Genomic DNA, 19,706 nt, shown 5'->3' on the forward strand with positions numbered 1-19,706 from the left:
CACTGAATTTGTCTCTTGGCAGCAAGCAAAGTAATGATGGTTCTTACCACAGGAGGTGTGGCCCAAGGGCATCCATGTGGCCCAGTGTCACAGCCCTCCCCTGTGCATTACTATAGGCAGAACTGCAAGCACAGCTGAAAACCATAACCAGAGAGTGTCCCAGCTTGGCCACTGAGGAACCCTGGCTGGCTGGCTGTAAGAAGGTGGTCACTGCCTCTGTCCTTGCAGCAGCCCAGCCTGACTGGCAGCTGGTGATCCTCATGGCACCAAAGACCCATGGAGATTCCTTTTGCTCAGCTAGGACACATGAGTTGAGGTGTTGGGGACCCAAAGCCTTTAATTTTCCTTCATCCATGTCATAATGTCCCTTGTGATCTCAACACCATAACACAGTGCTGGTCCCCTCTTCCCAGTCCAGGTAGTCAGTCCTGACTCTACTTCTGCCTGGCTGTAGCTGCTGCACTTCATCCCCCTGTGCTTCCTTTAGTGACCTTTTCTCAGGACCTCACCATATCCTTCTCTCAGGTCCCTTGATTTTCTGCTTTCCTGACCTGTCTCCAAATCAATTCTGTTGGGGCATGCTGCCTGGTCCCTTGGACCATCTCCTTCTGTTTGCTTTTCCATCAAAATGAAAGGCCCTCAGTTTTGCCCCCCACTGCCCTGGTGGGCTGTGCTGGATGGACCTGCCTGCATTGCCTCCATGCCTGGTGTTTGCATCCATCAGAGCTCTTAAGAGGCACCTCTGCTTTAACCTCCTCAGTCTTAACCCTGACCTGAGTCAACAGTCATGAGATAGAGCTGCTGTTCAGATGATTCAGTGTAAACTCTACCTTTGATTCTACAGGTATCATCCCCAGGCACCAGCACAGCAGCACCTCATTAACTTTCCTTGCTGTTCCCACTCTGCAGCCATGAGAGCCTCTGACGCGGGCCAGGGATGCAGCTGCTGCCCTCGTAATCTTTATTGATCTTTTCCCAGATGCCTCGTGCATTGTATTCTCTTGCCTCTCTCTTGCTCTTCCAGCTGCCTCTCCTCTGAGTGGCTTTGCATCTTGTGGGAGTGCTGAGAAACTGATTTATTCAATTCTTGCAGTCCAGTAACACTTAGAGGCCCTGACAGCTCTTTTGGGTTGGTTCTGTGCTAAATACAGAAGATTGAGTTTTGGTCCTGAGAGTCTGCTGTCTGGGAGGAGGATGTAAGGGGGAGCAGAGCACATGCTTCTGTGCCCCTCTGATCTCTTCTGTGGAGGCCAGTCTCTCTGCATTATGCCACAGGTGAGGTTTGGAGAAGGTCTTGGGTCTGTCCTAGGAAGGTGTTAGGGACATGAGTACAAAAGGAGTTCTGGGATGTGAGCAGAGGGAGAGTTGTATGTGATAAGATGTGCAGGCAAGTGAATAGAAGCAGTAAGAAGGTCCTGGAGAATCACCCTCTGATTTCTTTCCCAATGCTCAGAGGCTAGGACAGATTCAGATTACTAAACTGAGATGTGAATCTGCTGGTCATCCAGTATCCTTCCCTCACTGCCAGCCTTCAGGCACCTAACCTTGAAAATGCCAAGTAGCAAAAATGAGAGGGTTGAATTGCCTTCTCTTGCACCTACAATGTGAACCAGTGTGCACCATCTCCCCTGTGCTTTTCTCTTGTTAACCTGTCTGTGGGTCTTTGCCCTTGGCAGTCCCATCCTCCCCCTGTCTGGCATGTTTGGACATAGCAGCCACACTGTCACCAGATTTGTCCCTTCCAAAAAGGTGCAGAGTACTGTGTGCTGAGACGTGCTGAGACATGCTGAGCATGGTGCAAAAGGAGCAGTGTGTCTGCTCTGGACAGATGACTTTTCACCAAAAAACTGGAGTCAAAATGTCACATCAGTGTTCCACATGGGAATAGATTGCTACTTTTCAGAGTGCCACATTTCTGTCACTGGGAACTGTTCCAACACAGTGAAATGAGGCAATATTTTGGCTTTTCCATCCTGGTTTAGGATGAAAAGCAATGTCAGACCATGGGTGTTTCAGAAGGGTGGATGTGATTTCCCAGCCCCTTACAGCAAGAGCACGCTCCCTGCCAGGAGGCGTGGATGAGTCCCAGGGATGTGCTGCTTCTGCCTCCAGCACGTTTGATCCAGCCTGGCTCTTTCAAGGTGTGTGGAAATGAGCTGCAATCTCACCATTCCTGCAGAGGCTTCTCAGAGGAGATAGCAGAAGGGTCACAGAGCCTCTGGAAATCTCCCTTCAGGCAATGTGCAGTCGAATTTCACAGCAGACAGACAGAATAACCTTTAGGGCATGGTAAGAGGCAGCATTTTGAACTCTTAGCTGGGGAGCTCAGGAGCTCATTTCTCTGACACATCATCTGTGTCCCTTCTACTTCCTCCATTCCCTTGAAATACCTCTGTCCTAATCCGTCACTTCCATAGCTAGAATTTAAAAACAAAAAAATGGGGAGTCAATCCCCTTCATGCCGGCCACGCAGAAACCAGCCTGCCCTGCAGAAATGCACTCAGCCACTCTGCCCTGGCCAATTTTGCCTGAATCTGAGCCCCTCTCAGCCTTCCTGGGTGTGGGAGGCTGCCCCATCAAGCCAGCCCCCTCAGCAGCATGGCTTTCCTTCCCACTTTCGCCTTCTCCACATCACAGCCTCCCCTCAGAGGTGCTGTATGTGCGTCCTGAGCTGTTTTTAGCCCCAGATTTATCTGATGTGATTGTGGGGAGATGATCAGGCACATTCAGGCTGGCAGGGGCTGCCCTTCCTAGCTGGAGGCTCCCATGGGCAGCTCCATGCTGTGTGTTACCCTCTGTGAGGCACTGGGAGGAAGGCACTGGCTCTCCTTCCTCCCCTCTCTGGAGTAAATAATGGTACTTTTTATTTAGCTATTATTTCCCAGTGGCAGATATCTCCTCGGCTGTCTGTTTAACTATCTTTATCTCATCCTCCTTTCTCTGTTTGATACAGTTATAAACAGATAGCTACCTTAGTAAATAACATGTTTTTAAGAGACCAGTGGTATGGTTAACATAGTGCAGCAGCTGTTGATTTGTCTTTCACTGTTGTTTTTTTTTCTTAAGGAAATGCTTTAAATAAGGGATACTTCATCTATTAAAAAAATACACTTGTAGCAGCTGCTAAGCCCATCCATAAGCCTGCTTTACGTTGTATTTGTGATGGGACTGACAGTGCATGGAGGAGCCTGATTATACACAATTCCATTTTAGCAAGCCCTGCGATGTAATTTCACAGGGCGATCAGTGTTTGAATGTAATAGCAGCCTGTGCTAAGGTGTCAGAATATTAAAGGCGCTAATGGAAAAGCTCCCTGGTACACAAGGGGGACAGCATTACAGGAGACGTCGCAGATGGCTGGGCACTAAACTAATGGGGCAGGATCCAAGAAGGAAAAAAAAACCTAGAGAAGGGAGAGCTCACGGGAGCATGGGCACCTGCTTCCCTCTCACACGGAAATTAAACAGCGAGCGAGGGAGAGACAAGCGTGTGCATGTGTAAAAATAGAAATTGAGGGGGGAAAATACCCACTATGGAAGGGCTTGAAGGTTTTGACAGTGAGCCCAGCATTGACTTTGCTTGAGAAAGGTATTGGGGGGATGTTTTGGCGAATGCCTGAGCATCACAGCCATCGTTCATGGCCCTAGATAGAGAAGAAGGGGGTAGTCGGTGGACACTGTTACCCACCCTCACGTAGTGTAGTGAAACTGCAGTTCTTTTTGGTGATTGTTAATCTCAAGCTAAATCTAAGGAGGGTGAGGCATGTCCACCTCGCTGCTGACCCATTGGCTCAGCTTGGCAGCACAGCACATCTGCTGGGGGCCTTGATGTTCCCTTTTCTGCCCTCATGTATTCAGGGACTGATGATAGGTCTCACTGCAGGGCAGTGCCAATATCTGCATGTTTTCCAGCACCACTGGAGGCATCTTCCCCTTCCCCCCCGAACCCCGAGTTTCAGGAGCAGACAGATTTGAACTGGTCTGTTCATGTCTGTGTAGAGAGGAGGTGGTGGCTGCAGTGAATCATCCATGAAGTGTGTTTCTGGGTGCTCCTTGGTGTCATACTCTGCTTCCCTGCTCTGTCAGCCACATTGCTGTGGTGGGGAAAGGCTTAGTGCCACATTCCTGTTTGAGCTGGCTTCACAGAGCTGGGGCAGTCCCAGGGGGATTGTACCACAGGACACGAGCCCATCCTTCCTAGAGCTGGAGGGGTAAATCAACTGCATGTAGGTATTCCCTGGTAGCTGTCTGTGCTGTGTGTTGTTGTGTGTCTCTGCTTTTTAGGTGCTAATCAGGAGCTGCTTGTGTATCCCAGCACTAGGAGCTGGTGGTGTTCATCGGTGTAACCCAGCCTGGGTCTTGGTTGCCCTGCAGGGCAGACAGAAACACCAGAACACAGGGAGAAGGCAGTCCTGTCCAAACATGACCTGTGTCTTAAGGGCAAAGACACTTGTCCCAGACTGGGAAAGGCACTGGGTATGTGTCCTCCAACCCTTGTTTCCACACCAGCCCCTGGGTACCTGCTGTGAAGCCTTGCTCAGCTGCATGGCCCTGCGCCCAGACCTCCCAGTCCTGCCAGCAGCTCCCATCCCTGAGCTGCTTTCTTGGCTGTTTTATGGCTTTGCTAATCTGGTGGGACCAGTGCTGGCTGATGCACACCCCAGCTCTACTTCCTGGCCCTGCAGGGGACCAGACCTGTAGCTTTGTTTTGCTTGTGACCAAACCCAGGGCTTGGACCCAGGTCTCCACAGCATTAACCTAGTGTGTTGCCAGCCGCAGAGCACACAGCAGTCAAGAACATTTTATCCAGGATAATCCCTAGCCTGGGAGCAAGGCAGAGACTGTTCTTGTTCAAACACAAGGAAATGTGAAGCCTAAACTGCTTGGCACTTTGACACTCCAGAGTCAGGCACACCAGGGTGTTTCTATTGCAGCCTAAGCCAGGGCACATGCTAATCCTGTGTGGTGGCCAGGACACCTCCCTGCTGCCCAGCGGGGCTGCAGTTTCCAAGTGCACCCTGGAAAGGGGCTGCTGATGGCTTTGGGATCCATCCTTCCCCTCCAGAAGTTGAGATTTGACAGTGAATTTGCATGGCTGTGGCTGAGCTGGGATGTTGGGATGAGCTGGGACATGGGCAGGCTGAAGCTGCTCAGACATGTGCCTGGGAAGAAGTGCCAGGCATGAGATCATTGTGTGCCTCGGTTTCCCCTTTGCAGTGCTTCTGTGGTCAGAGATCTGATAGTATGGACTGCTTATTTTAATCAGGAAAAAGCATGTACAGTAATGCTGCATCCTTCACATCTTACCTAGCATTTTGCTGCCTTCCTTGAGGTTTGACCTGTCCTCCTGTGTGCCTAGTGCTCACTTTTCCTAAAACAGATCATTCAACTTTTTATCTGTTTAATTTACTGCCTGATGTGAGGAATAAAGATGTGTCTGTTTTGAGAAGCAGTTTTGCAAATGGGCTGAAGTGGACACCAGCTGGGCTTGCCAAAGGTTGTTTGTCAAGGCCAAGAGGGGCAGGCAAGGTGGCTCGTGTGGTGAGGGCTCCCTGCTCATCCAGGACACAGGGGAAGCTGGATGTGAGGCACTGTTCTCTGAAAAATCTTTGTGTGCCATTGTGTGAAGAGGGCAGAGCACCAGGCAGGGTCCCAGCACCTTTTTACCAACATGGGAGGACTGTATCCAGATCTAATCTTCCAACTGCAGCATGCTGGCAGTGGTGGGAATTTCCAAGGGCAGCACCTGCTTCCACCTAAGTGGGGCCAGACCCACTTGAGGGGTCCCCACATTCGATGTATCAGCCCCTCTCCCTCCCCCTTACAGCTCTTGGAGGGGTTTGTGCTCCAGAGGGGCACATGGCCTGCTAACATCTTCTGCTGTATCCTCCCTTTTCCAAACCCCCAACCAAACCACCTCCTGCCTGGTGGCACTGCAGGTCTGTTTGGCTGAGGACAAAGCCCTTCACTCTCATCATCCCCACTCCTTATTTATTAGCACAGATGTTTAATCCGAGGCTTTGGTGGGTGCCACATTGGGCAGAAGTTGTTTGCATGCACCCAGTACCACTTGCAAGTGTTTGAGAAGCTCAGTGTGCCAAGAAAAAGTAATTAAATGTGAATGGTGTTAATGTGGTACCTGGTCATTCTGGAGACCCCTGTTTCCACTGTGTTTGTAAAAATTAAATGCCTCTTATTAGTGGCTCAGGAGAGATCTGTAATGTGCATGGACAGAAAGGCAGGGATGGATGGGAGTTGGTGTCAGGGCAGCAATTGCTTATCATGCCTTATCTGGGAATATGAAACTGTATTGCATGACATCCAGAGGCAGGCTGAATAGATATGCCAATTCATCTCGAGCCTGGGCTTTGACAAGCTAGACTGCCCTTGTTGAAAGGCATCAGTCAAACAAGAGCTGCTGGCTGCTTTTCTCTTTCTTAGACTTTCTCTCGCTCCTGCGCTCCCTCTCCCTCTCTCACCGCCTCCCCTCCCTCTGCCTTTTTTTTTTTTTTTTCTAAGCTTTTTCCACACAAAATTGAAAAGCTTTGGAAATAATAATAATAAAAGCCCCCCAAACTAATACCGTTTTAAGTACACCCCCCCTCCCCAAATGGGATTGATAAGGAACCCCAGTGTATGAAGGCATGTTTAGATAACATTGAGAATATTATAGCGAGTGAGAGAAAGTAGAGGGAAAAGCTTCCTGCAGCGTCTAAGCCGGGAAAGGCGACGGCACCCTGGCTAATACGAGTGTTTAATATTTGATGTGTTGGGATAAAGCAGGATCACCTTCGAATTGAATTGAGTGTCAGAATGAGAATCTATTACTGAAATTCTTGTGTGATTTGACAGCAAAGCAGACGATGTTATTCTTCACTAGTTACTGCAATCTTCTCCCCTACATCGCTTAAATATTTTTTTCTTTGCTTGAGTAAACACACATTATCCTTTTTTTTCCACCCCCCCTTCCTTTTTTCTCTCCCTCTTTTATACTTTTTTTTAAATTTTTTTTTCTTAAATCAAACCTGCCTTTCGCAGGGCTGATGGAGTAGATTGTTATTTCTTTATTTGTCCTATTAAATGGAATTCCTGATCGTTTAATCCTGCTTTTGTAAGTGATTTAAAAATACTTGAAAAGCTGTGAATGCGGCAGCACTTCTGACTAAACTGCTTAAAAGGGACACGTTATACCTGGGTTTAGCTCCTGCCTCCTGACAGCCAGTGAGGGCAGAGGGCTTCAGTGCTGCTGAGGCTGAACCATCGTGGGCTCCAAGCCCCCATCCTGCCATAGGAGCTTTCCTCCATGCCTTCCCTGCAGCTGAGGAGCTCTGCCATTGTCATCTGGGGCTTGGCTTGCTTCTAAATGACTCAGTGGTGGGGTCAGGCTCTCAGTGGGGTTAAATTCTCCTTGTGTCTTGCCTCAAGTTTGTGTAGCAAGAAATCCTGGCAAGAAGTCCCATCCACCTCCTGTCCCAGATGTGGCATGTGATTAAAGGGGGGTTTCAAGGGACCACCCTGCAGTCCCCAGTATCCTGGGTGCTATTAAGTGATGGCTTCAAAGATGCCCCCAGCCCCAGAACCTGGGTTATTGGGTGGCACTGGAAACATTTTAAGCTGTGTTGAAAAGCCCCCTTAGTTGCAGACATGACTGTTTTTTTCCTTCCCACCATACAAAATAATATGGAACCTTGACACCTCATCATTGCAACAGTGGAATGAGGGGAGTTAGAGAGAAATGCTTATTTTGGGCAGACGTGGTGCACAACTGACATGACAAGAGGGAGAAGATGCGTTTGCTGTCATGAAGTCATTTTCTCCATTGCAAAAATGTCAGGGGGGTCAGCTTCGACAGGCAGGCTGCTGTGCTCAGCCTGATCCTGGGGGAGCACAGCCAGCATCCGCTGCTTACCACAGCTGAGGGCAGCTAGGGAGAGCTCTTCAACATTTTCTATATGTTCTAAAAATGTTTTTCCATAGGTATCTTTTTGAAATTCTTAATGGAAACGTTCAGAAAAAAACACCTTTTTTTTTTTTTTTTTTTTTTTTTTTAATTCCTTAGTACCCATGCTTCAGCATCTATTCAAACCACCGAGTCTCTTTGCTCTTGGGAGGATTTTTTTCATAAGGAAATATTTTCTCCTGCCTGAAAGTGTCCATATTAATATTAAAATTGCAATTATAAGGCAAAACATTCAAAACCTCTTGATGGGACATGAGAAATGACAGAGCTGCTGGGCTGGGCAGGACAGGAGGAGGCTCTGTGCTAGTCCTAACAATTCTTGCTGCCATGGTTTGTGGACACACTTGTGCTTTTACAACGCACAGAGCCTCTGTTCCTTCCTGCCCTTTAGCTGAAGCATTCAGGGTAGTGCAACGCCAGCAGCTGTGATAGAGGGCAGAGGGTCTGGGGCTGGCTGACCAGGTCTTAGCATTGACACATGTAGAAAGGATGGGGCTGGCTCTGTCAGCATTGGCACCTTGCCTTAGCAGAGCTCCAGCAGCTCTGTGAGAACCAGCCCCATCCCTGCCTGCACATGCGGGAAGGAGTTGCAGGGCTTCCCGTGTAAGTGAGCATCCTGACCTCTGTGCAGGTGCCCTGTTTGCATGATGTGGGATGTTAAATCTTGTCTTAATGTGACTGCCAAACACCAGTTTTTGTGAAGTGTGCTGGGCACTTCCCATAAATAAATGATGGGAGCATTATTCAGTCCACTTAGATCAATACATCAGCTTGACAAGTTTTGGTTCTGGGAATTTTCTGACCCCGTGAAACATCTTCTCTGCAACTGTGCTGCTTATAAACCCTGATGGGTGGCCCAAACAAGCTCCATGGAGTAGGACATCAGGACCTGGCTGTGCTGGTGCTGCTGTCTTGCTGGCCCTGTGGCAAACTCAGTGTTAAACTGGGCAGCATTTATCCAAGAACTGGACAGATCCTACCTGTGTTCTTCTCCCGTGCAGGCAGTGCCATGGCACTGGCTAGTGTCACTGGTGTGCCCTCCATACTCTCCTGTCCCAGCACAAGGGACCATTTTTGACCTCCAGTGCTACTAGAAGTGGTCCATGGAGCTCTTGTTTCAGGCTCTCTGCAAATTGAGGCATTTGCATAATGGCCACTGGGAAGTTTTGTGATCCAGTGCAACAGGAGGATAGTTTCAGACCCTTTTTGTTTTATTATATAGCCATCCCCCCGTACTGTGATTCTGTACATGCAGCATCTCCCTGCCTCAGGCTTATGTGCCCTGGGTCTTACTCCCTGGTAGCTCCCTATCTGTTTTTTGGATCTTCTGTGTGTTATGTGAGGTAAGGGTTACCTAAGGACCTACCTCACTGTACTGGCATTTTTAGCGGTGTGTGGATTATCTGTGGTGCTGGCTCTGTGCGTGGAAGCACAGTATGTTCCTTGTCTCCTGCTGCTGTTAGCTCACATTTATCATGGGAGTATCTGCTTACCTTTGATTCAAGATCCCTGCATCAGGGACCCAGGGTGGTATTTGTCCGTGAACCGTTGCATATGCCTATGGGATTGTATAAGTAAATAAATATAATTAATAATCATCTGGCTTCAAAGCAGCATTGGCAGGGAGGTAAATGTAGCCTTCATAGAATTACAAACAAAATCATGAAAAAAGGAAGACCTTTCTAGGAGCTGGTATTGAACGGAAATAATTGTGTTCAAGCTGCTTGAAAAATATTCTGCAACCATCATTTGGGTGGGTTTTAGCAGATCAGAGGCATTGAGTTTGTCTCTAAATCAGAATTTTGACCAAAACCATTTAAAAATACCTTTTTTAAAAGATGCCAGCATTTTTTGTCAATTAAAATGTAGTTGACAATAAAATGCCATGGGGTCCTGGCCCTGCTTTGGTGTCTGACCCAGAAGAGAGCAACACTGGGCCTGAACCAGAGGGAGAGACAAATTAGTGTGATTTCCTGGCAAAAAGGATTTTGTAGTGTTTTTTAAAAATCCTCTGTCATGCATGTGAACCAAGGGGCATCTCAGCCTTTCTCATGGTTTACTGTCAGGACAAACTCTGAAGTGGCAAGGGTCTGCACCACTGCCAGCAGCCATGCAGGGCTGGAGCAGTGGTGAGAAAGCAGCTGTAGTTGACACCAGTGTCCTGACAGTTGTGGTGAGCCAGTGGTGGACTGGTGGCCACAGTCACCCCAGCAAGCTGGGGATTCCTGCATCCAGGAGCCTCCGGCAATTTCTGCCTTGCTTTAACAGTCAGAAGAAGAACTTTACTGTTTAAAGATTAAACGTTGTCTTTAAATATTAAATAGCAAAGCTCCTCGCTTTTGATTGTGTGGCTGCTGCCAGCAGGCGGCTCAGAATTGCCAATTTTAATTAAAAACTTTATTTTCCAACACTGCCTAGCGATGGCTCCTCCTCCTGGCCAGGAGGTTGGCCTCTCCTCTGGTCTGCCTTCATCTGCCCACATGTCCCTGTGCCTGCAGCAAAGTGATGGTCCTTGCCAGCTCCAAAGTGTGAGCGGCCTCATCTAGGACTGATCAATGCCCCTGGCAGTTCCTTCCAAAACCCCAGGAAAAACAATTAAAACCCGATCGATCCTGCAGGCAGCTTTGAATATGCATAAGTGCACACTTGACCTTCAGTGGTCAGGCCAACTTCCACCCTGGCTGCTTAGCTAGTTTGCTCAGGTATTGCTGCTGTACCGAATGACCTTGGTTAGGAAAGCAAAACGCGATGCAGAGATGGACTGGGTGCTGATCCCAAGATGTGCAATGCACTGCTGGGTCCCTCCTGCTGCCAGGGCTGGGGTTGGCACTAGTGTCCAGCTGTCAGGAGCTTTCCAGACCTGTCCCTCTCTGGCTTTCCCAAGATCCTGCCAGCCTCCCTCTGTGCTCCATTGGTTGCTTCTTGGCTGAGGTCTGAGGGATGTGTATGGGCTGGGAAGGCAGCTTGGGGTACAGGAGCTCAGAGCCTGCCTGGCCCCAGTGCAGGGACAACCCTGCTCACCTGTGGTCCCAAACATCCCCTCTACAAAGTGTGTGGGGACACCCCTTCCCCAGGGATGGCCCCCACTGCCCCCTGCCTGGACCCACTGGTGATGAGCACGGGGACCTTCCTTCCCTGTGCCTGGGGTTGCTCTTTGGCATGGAGCCCAGGAGGGGGAGCCACATGCGGAGCCACTGACACGGTCACCCAGGGCCACCAAGCAGGTGGGTGGCCGGGTCCCATCCTACACCCCAAACCCCAGCCCCACCGCCAGCCAGCTGCACCCTGGCCGTGGTGATGAAGATACCAGAGCATGTTTGTTGAAGGCAAAGGAAACCTCTCCGTTGTGTACACAAAGTGTAATTTCAGTGAATTATGCACAGACTTAATTAGGAGTTTTAATTGCTAATCATCTCCCAACAGGATTAGCAATGCTGTCTATTAATTATCTGTGGAGCCCTCTGTTTTGCTAAGGCAGGAGTAACAAAGCAGCATGAATGGTTGCGTATGCCAGTAATAAATTAACTCCCCCAAGCCCTGTCACTCCCAGGGGGCTGCTGGCATCGGGGGCTGTGCAGGGGCCATCCCTGCCTGTGCTGGGTGAGCAGCAGGTCCCTGTGGCAGGTAGGTGGGGGGTGGGCTGGTGGGGGTACACTGCCCAGCTCTGTTTAGCCCTGCTATAACTGCAGAGAGTGTCTTCCCCAGCATCCCCAGCTCACAGAGGGTGTCAGCAATGCTCTGCTGTACTGTGGCTGCAGTTAGCCATGATCCCCACTGCAGGAGGGAGATAGGGGCTGCTGGATTGACCTGATCTCATCTGGGGACAATGGCCCTCACGGCAGCAGAGATAGCGCCGGCGTCAGTGACGCTAAGCCCACGCGCCCTTCTTACTGCTCACAATGCGGCGCTGAGCTTAATTCCTCAAGATGAAGAAGATATGTGGCTGTCAGGCTGTAATTACAGCCGTGTGTGTGACACGGAGGCCTGCCTGCTTTCATGTGCGTGTTGTCCGGTGGGTTTTTGTGCTGCTCGGACTCCCAACTGCCTCAGTCTTGCTGGGAGCCCTGCAAGGAGACATGGTGGGGACAGAGCAGGCTCCCTCCAGCGAGGCTGCGGGCTCTGTGCAGTGGGGTGAGCAGTGCTGGCTCCCACTGGGGTGTCTCCCAGTGATGGAAATCCCAAGTTAATGGGGGATGGAAAGGAGAGAGGAGGCTGGGAGGGCTGTGCTTTCCAGAGCAGAAGGGGGCTGCTGGCCAGGCTAGCCTGGGCGTGGGCATCTCTTTCCAAAGCCCCCTGACTCCTGCTGCCCACCCTGTGCTTGGTGAGGGAGGAATAGGGGGATGGTGTTAGAGCAACCCAGGGGGATGCGGGACGAGCTCACAGGCTCTGGCTCACCCCAGCATGGTGAAGGTGGCCTTGGATGATGCCAATCCAGCACAGTGCCCAGCAGACCTCTTAAGGGTTGTCACCTGTACAGGACACTACGAGAGGCCTTGGACACCTCTTCTCCGAGTACTATCAGGTGGGATAGCCCGGGGCAAGGGTGCTTTGTGAAGTTGTCTTCAAGGGATCTGCTGTGAGGACAGTGTGCAGGTCTGCACTTAACAGGGTGAACACAGACCCCTCCCTGGAGCAGCGAGGCCTGGGCGAGTACAAAAACATGTCTGCATGTGTGCTGTGCACCCTTCTGACCCTCTGCTTCTCTCTTCCAGGCGTACAGCTTTGCCATGGGGAGTTGGCCAAAGAATGGGCTCTTAGACATGAACAAAGGACTGAACCTACAGCACATAGGGAGGCCTCACAGCGGAATAGGTGAGTGAAGTTGCCCCATACCCTTCCTGTCCCCATAGCTGCTGCTCCGGGCATGTAGGACATACCTTGTCTCCAAGAACTCATCCAGGCTGGGGTCCTGAGAGCCAGCCAAAAGGCTGCAAGGTTTCTGGCTGGTGGAAGGGATGAATATTTTTCAGGGCAGAATGGGCACAAGGGATGAACTCTTGGTTCCTGGCACATCCCAGTGTGCCAAACACACGTGCCTGTCCCTCTGACCTGAGAGCTGCTCCCCTCCTCAGCCGCTCTGTCAGTGCTTGAGTTGGGGTGGATGTGGGCAGCAGAATGGCTCCAGTGCTGCCTGGAGCATGGGGAAGGGTACCCCAGGCTGGGCAGGATGCTCTCCCTGCTGGGCCAGTCCTCCAGCTGCTCTCAGTGCTGCATCTGTCCTTGGAATAAAGGCTCTGCTGGGAGCCTGCTGGAAACGGGAATGAAGATGCACAGCCCCAGCTGGAGAACTGAATCCTTGTCCCATTTGCTCACATGTGTGATGAGTTTCATGGTCTCACAGCCTGCTCCAAGATAAACAACAGAGACCACCATGCACAGTGGCAGAGCTCCATGTTTCCCCTAGCTCTACCACACCAAGGATCAAAGTGATATGAGGAGGGAGACCTGGCCTGGGACACCAAGGCCATGTATCTGCCTGCTTTTTGGCGCTGTGGGATGCAGAGCTGGGGCAGCAGCAAGCTGCAGTACAGGCAGGAGCTCAGATTTACTGGGCTGTAGACAAGTCAGTAATTCAGGGCTGCATCACTCTTGCCTGTTTTGCTTCTCTGTGAGGCATTGGATTGACTCTTAGAGACCAGTGGTCAGGTGTTCCCTCTGCCTCCCAGCCCTTCATCCACAGTGACTTGTGAGCATTAAAGTTTGCAAGGAGGTAAAATTTACTTGGAAAAGTCACCTGCTGCCTGAGCCTTGAGGAGGCTGTTTAATATTGTTTCAAGACTCTAGCCATTAAACTCTCCAATCAATCCAAGTTAAGGAGATGAATTATTTAAAGCTCACCAGCTTTTAATTAGCAAGCTCCTTTTGAACTATGGATCTGGTTGCATTATTGACAGAGGTAGCATTAAAATTTGCTTCCTTGCCTGGGAGCAGATTTGCCTTGCTTGTGTGCCATGTTGGGGGGATCACAAGGAGAGAGCAGGAAATGCAGAAGTTATGTGTGTGTGTCCTGTTCTCGAGTTTTATGCTTTTCTTAAGATCCCATGGGGGATGCAGGGTTGGTTTGCGCCTTGTCTTTCCTCATTTTATTTCCTCCATTGCTGTCACCTCGTATTCTGACAGAACATCCCCAGTTCTGGAGTATCATCTGTCTGCTGATGGTTTCTGCTGGTGTTTATATCAGTGCTGTTGTCTTGCACAGGTGTCTCTGCTTGATAGAGTTCAGAGAAATGCTGTTCATGTCTCTTCCCACTGCAATCCTTAAGGAAGTGCTCCCATAGGGAAGCACTCCTGGCTCTCCCCAGTAACAGGGCAGATTGCCTGCAGAAAAGCAGCATGTCAAGACGCAGCAGCCATGCTCTCTTCTTGCAGCACCTCATCCCAGTGGCAAACCTGCCTTTCTCACACTGTTTGTAAGGGGTTTACATGAGTGCTGTGAAGGCTGCCAGGCCAGCAGTGTGATGGTCTCCATCTCCCTGGCACTGCCACTCGTGTGCATGTGCCCTGTGTGTTGCAGCTGCTGGCTGCTACATTTGGGCTTGATCCAGAAGAGGTCTGCCCTGGGCATCTGCCATCCTTTGCTTGCCTGCAGAGGTGGCAGCCACTGGCACCCCATGCCTGGTGGTTTTACTGCAAGATGAGCCCCTGGGAGTGATCTGGAGGCATGGCTCATTGAATGGCTTCTTCTCCTAGCCAGCTTGGAAGCCTCAGGCACAGCTACTGCCTGTGGTGTAAGGGCTGCTGGCTTTAGGGCATGGTAACCTTGTGTCCCTCCTGGGAAAAGGCTCAGGGTGATGCTGGTGCCAGGAGACATGCCTTGCCTGGCATTTTGTCAGGATACCAGCCTTCTGTCCACTTCATTTCCCATCCTGCTTGCTTTTTCAGGTTCCAATCATGTATCAAGCATTGGCTTTAGTGGCAGCCAAGAGGTCCCCAGGCCAAGGGATGAGGAGCAGCTGCTCACAGCAGAGGCAGGCTGGGCTGGTTTCCTTGGGTCCAGCTTTTCTGCCTTGTTCTAAAGCAAATGTTGGTCTTGCACGGCCAAGTCTTTCTTTACTGCCCACTGGGACTGGACACAGTCATCCCAATTGCTGGTAGTCACCCTGTGACCTGAGCTGTTGTCATCACTCTCTCCATCGTGTCCCAAACTGCTTTTGTTTCAAGGCTGGGAGGAACAATCCCTTGCCCTGCCCAGGGCTGCCCTCCTCTTCTCTTCCTGGCTGTAGGGAGTCTTGCTTCTCACACAGCCAAATAAATGACCCCTTCTCAAGGACTCCTTCGCTTTCTTCTCCAAAGTGTAGAACAGCAAAACATGCTGCCTGCTTGCCTCTCAGTGCGCAGGGTGAGACTGGAGGTGGCTCTGGCTCTGGGGAAGCTCCCATGCAGTCCAGAACCTCCCTTCTCTTTTGTTATTGGTCCTGGGGGCAGAAAGCTCAAGGGAAGTTGGGGAGCTGAGAGGGGGTCCCCCAGGGCTGTCCAAGGTAGGTGTAGCCAGGGTCATCCTCTGTTTTTCGTGGCACTCATGGGTTGCTGATGCCTAGAAATCTGCAAGCCAAAGAGGGCTGAGAAGGGAGCTGCAGGACAATGAGTTTGCCAGGCACATCAGTTTCATGAGTACCATGCCATGCAGGGGAATCCCCACACCCACCCCTTTCCCAGCAGTGTGGGGAGCAGTCCAGGGGGATGCAGGCAGTCCTGTGAAGTCTCAGCTCACTTACGCAGGGATGTGCAGCACGAATATTTCCTTCAAATCTGCCAGAAAAATTGCAGTGGATGGCCACTTGTTTTTGCAAACAATTTGCAAGGAGTTTTGCTGTCTTGCCTGATCGGCTATGTGCTGCTTTGTTTTCAAATCATTCTTTGATTTACTGGCTCAGCTGATATCTGCTCCAAATCTCTGCACTTGGCATGCTCTGGAACCAGTCATGCTCTGTGCTTTGTCTCCTCTCCTTCGTCTTGTTCAAAATGCAGGAGTTCAGGGTGCTTAACACCCCACAGGGCCAAGGTCAGATTCTGGATGGGAACCTCACCTTTAGCACCTGGTGCTTGTGTTGGAGCATAGTGAAGTCTTGGACCTCATCCCCTGGGCATGTGCAGCAGCAAGCTGTTGAACAAGGGCTCGTGTTCTAGCCTTCATCTGGTTTCTATTCACAAGCAAGCAAGCTGCAAATCTTCTTGTTGAGGAGTTAGTAAAGTGGTCACCAAATACAGCAAAGTCTGTTTGCATACACTGCAAATACAGCTGCCTTGGGGTTGGAAGGGTAAGGGTCTGCTGCAACTGTTTTCTTGGGAGGGAGAAGGTAAAGGAATGGGAGGAATGTCAATATTTCAGCTTGCTGAGAAGTACTGGGCAGAATAAGGAGGTAGGAATGTCTTGCTCCAGAGACTGAGGCTGCAGAAACCCCTTTGGAGATGGGAAAGGAGACAGTGGAGAGAAAGTGCCTTTTCTTGAGTTGGTAATGTGGCTCTGAGGACCAGAGACGAGTTTTTTCAGATTCCATCTCAACTCAAACATGGATTAAATGGGTGTCAGCTCTAGCAGAGGCTGTAGGAACTTATTTTTGTCTGGTGTCTTCTTGGCCCTCAACAAAATTAAACTGAGTGTTGCCAAGAAGTTCCTCATCTTACATACATATGCATGTTGCAGTTCCTGAAACGTGTTTGTAGCGCTGCTTGCCAAAAACAAGCTGCAGCTTGTACAGGAGGTCTTGGCACTCTCACACAAAGGCCAGCAGTCACGGACTCTACAACACTGGAGCTGGGTTCTTGGCACTGGAATTGCAGAATTGAGTTTCAGAAACTAATGTAAATCAGAAGGATTCAAATCCCAGGCTGTAGTTGTGATTAACAAAACCATCAGATCACCTGGATTCATTAATTGATTTTCTTCAGGTTTTGCATTTCTTCCTTTTTTTTCTCCATTTCCCTAAAAAAGGTGAAGTTTTACCGACCATCAGCCATCAAACCAAGTGCAGCTCTGCTTACTGCTAGCCAATTGTTTAATTTAGGTATTCTTCTATTCAGCAAATGCCCTACATTTGCTACTTTTATCTTGATTGATTATGTAGCATAATATTCCTTTAGTCTTAGTTCTTAGACGCTCGTTACATTAGAAAAACAGTGAATTGCTAATTGTTATAAAGGAGGTTGGGATTAAATTATTACTCATTATTTGATTTGTGATGCTTTTGGATGAAGATTGGAATGTCATGTTAAAAGTACTCCAGCAGTAATCTGTATGGTTTTATTAGTAAAATTCTTTTTCTACAGAAGGAAAAGTGTATTTACCTAAAAACACCTGGTGCATGAAACCAAAGCAAGAAATGACTGGTGAAATCAAGAAGTATTTCTGGAAACCACCCTTTAGATTTTAGAATTAGCACATCTCAGCCTCTCCCACCATAGTTTGTTGGTTTGTTTGTTTCCCTGATTATGGAAAAGATAAAAAGCACAGTTGTTTGGGGTTTTTTTCCAGTCCTTTGTTGTTTCTCAGCTCTGAATGAGCCAGTTACTGAACTCAATATGTGCAGAAAAAAGTAAAAAGTTTATAAATCTGGAGAAGCAGCTGCTATTGGGAAAGTTTGTTGCTCATTTGTCAGCTATGCTTTCACCTCCAGTGCATTGACTATCTTTAAAACATGTTACCCCTTGCTACTGGTCTTTTTTGAATCTGTTGTAATTTAATGGAATCTTTAAAGTTTAGACTTCAGCACAGAGATTGTTAAGATTTTAGATTTGGTTCTAAATGCTGGTTTGGATTTGGGTTTTTTTCCTTTTTTGGTGAAAGAGGGTAGCCAGGCTGCTGCGTCTCTTGCTAACAAGCTTACAGTACCCATCCCAGGCAACCAGGAGATCTGGTACCATAGCAGTGTCTTGACACCATGCCTGTGCTGTTTTACATCAGCTGACATAGTCCAATGACCAGTGAGCCTCTGCACAGGACTCCACCACCTTCCCCATGCCCACAGTCCCTCTGGCCAGGTCTGCACCAAGCTTCTTCTGTGGGAATCTCTGCCACACCAAATGGAGAAGTTCTACCTGCCTGAGCAGGTATAGTAGCCATACAGTGAGCAGTCCAGGAAGCCACTGTGCATCCCTGGCTCCATCTCTCTCTTTTCATTTACTGATTGGAAATCTCAGAAGGTTAGGGTGTGATATTGTTTCTGATCCAGAGCATTAATTAGGCCCCGGAAAGAAGAAGAGGAATTGCGTGTTTTTAACAGTGAGGTTAATGGGATGCTCGCAGAGTAGACAGTTTTAATGAGCTTCAACTCGATGTGCAGTGAGTTTACTCTCTGTGTTAAAAGGGTCACACTGCAGTAGTTTGATGTGGATTGTCTCCTGGCCCCTGGTGTCATAGGTGAGCGTCTGTCAGAGTCCAGTCAGAGCGCATTTACTTAGTGACACAATTCTAATTAACTACCACGAGCTGCCACCACCGCGGGGAGCCGGGCCAGCGCCTGCTGGGGGTGTCTGCTGCCCGACCAAGACGTCCCTCTCCCTGGATTGCTCTGCCTGCTCGTGTCCCAGCAGAGCTGGGATGCTCTCCGCGATGACATTGAAGGAAAGGGCGGCGAGGGCCGTGCTCGCAAAGTGGCGGTGGGCTGCCCGCCATAATGGGTGCCTTTGGCTGTCAGCACCAGCTCTCCCCTCGGGAGCTCAGCAGGGGCTGAGGAGGCTTCGCCTCGCCCTGTGAGGTTCTGGGAGCTTGCAGTCCTGGCAGTTTGCTGTCCTGGGAGCTTGCTGGCTTTATTTCAGCCTTCTCTCATTCTTCCCTGCTTTTTTCTCCACTCTTGTTTTCCTGAAGGTAAGCCTGTAGCCTCCCAGCATCTGTGAGATACCCAGTCATCTTTGATGCCCACCTGCCTTCTCTGTGATGGATTAGGGGTAACAAGGGAGAGGGACAACATTTTCTGAAACTCCCTTCTTTTTATTGATCACTTTCTATCCCAGCCAAGTTGGGCACAGAGCCAGTCCCAACCTCCTCGACCCTCCCAGGGGATGGGAGAAGCCTTGGAGAACCCCATAGTCCCCTGGAGCAGGCAACCCCCATTCTTCAGCTCTTGGTGGTGGCATTTGGCATTTGCAGCATACCATCCTTTTTCCAGGGAATGCCAAGAGTGAGAGTCAAGCACTACTGCAGAGGGGGACACGGGGCTGCCCCAGGGCCATTGCCCCACACACAGCCTCAGGCAGAAGGGGTGAGACTCCAAGTTAAATAACTAAAAGAGACTTAAGTAGAAATCAACAGAAATGTCATCAAATGAACTGTGTCATTTTGAATCAGTGCTTGTAAAGGTCAGGCAGATCCAGAACAGGTGGAGCGGCTGCGCACTGGGTGCCCAGGGAGGCAAGCAGACAGGGTGCAGGGATCAGCCAAGCCACGCCAGGCACCCACTGGACCTTGGGCATGGGACAAGGTGACAGGTGGGTGGCAAGGAGTTCCCCCTTGTCCCAAGGAGGGGTGTGGAGGGAGGGAGGAGCCAGGGCAGCTGGTTAAAGGACGTGTGTCTGTCAGAGTCCGGTCAGAGCACATTAACATGGTGACATGATTCTAATTAACTACTGTGAGAGGTGTCACAGCTGGAAAAGCAGTGAGCAGAGACAAGCTTTTAAAAAAAGAAAAAAGCAATGTGACAGTCTTTTTTTTTCCCCTTCTTTCTCTTTTCTTTTCTTCTTCTTTTTTTTTCTTTTTTTTTTTTTACTTGTATGTGCTCTCTCTCCCCTCCATGTGGGAGTGGATCTAAAGA

At 49.7% G+C, this 19,706-nt stretch overlaps 1 protein-coding gene across 4 annotated transcripts in view; it reads left to right on the top strand.

Moving 5' to 3' along the window:
* ERI3 (ERI1 exoribonuclease family member 3) overlaps positions 1 to 19,706 on the top strand; it is a 131,814-nt gene that overhangs the window by 81,496 nt on the left and 30,612 nt on the right. For all 4 annotated transcript variants that reach the window (XR_011727066.1, XM_071750394.1, XM_071750395.1 and 1 more), the window contains exon 7: positions 12,672 to 12,771. Coding sequence is in view for 3 of the 4 variants with exons in the window: in XM_071750394.1 (XP_071606495.1) it covers positions 12,672 to 12,771 (100 nt within the window). In the remaining variant the exon portion in view is untranslated. The remainder of the gene's footprint in view (positions 1 to 12,671; positions 12,772 to 19,706) is intronic.

This window comes from Heliangelus exortis, chromosome 8 (assembly GCF_036169615.1).
Source record: "Heliangelus exortis chromosome 8, bHelExo1.hap1, whole genome shotgun sequence".
NCBI classification, from domain to species: Eukaryota; Metazoa; Chordata; class Aves; order Apodiformes; family Trochilidae; genus Heliangelus; species Heliangelus exortis.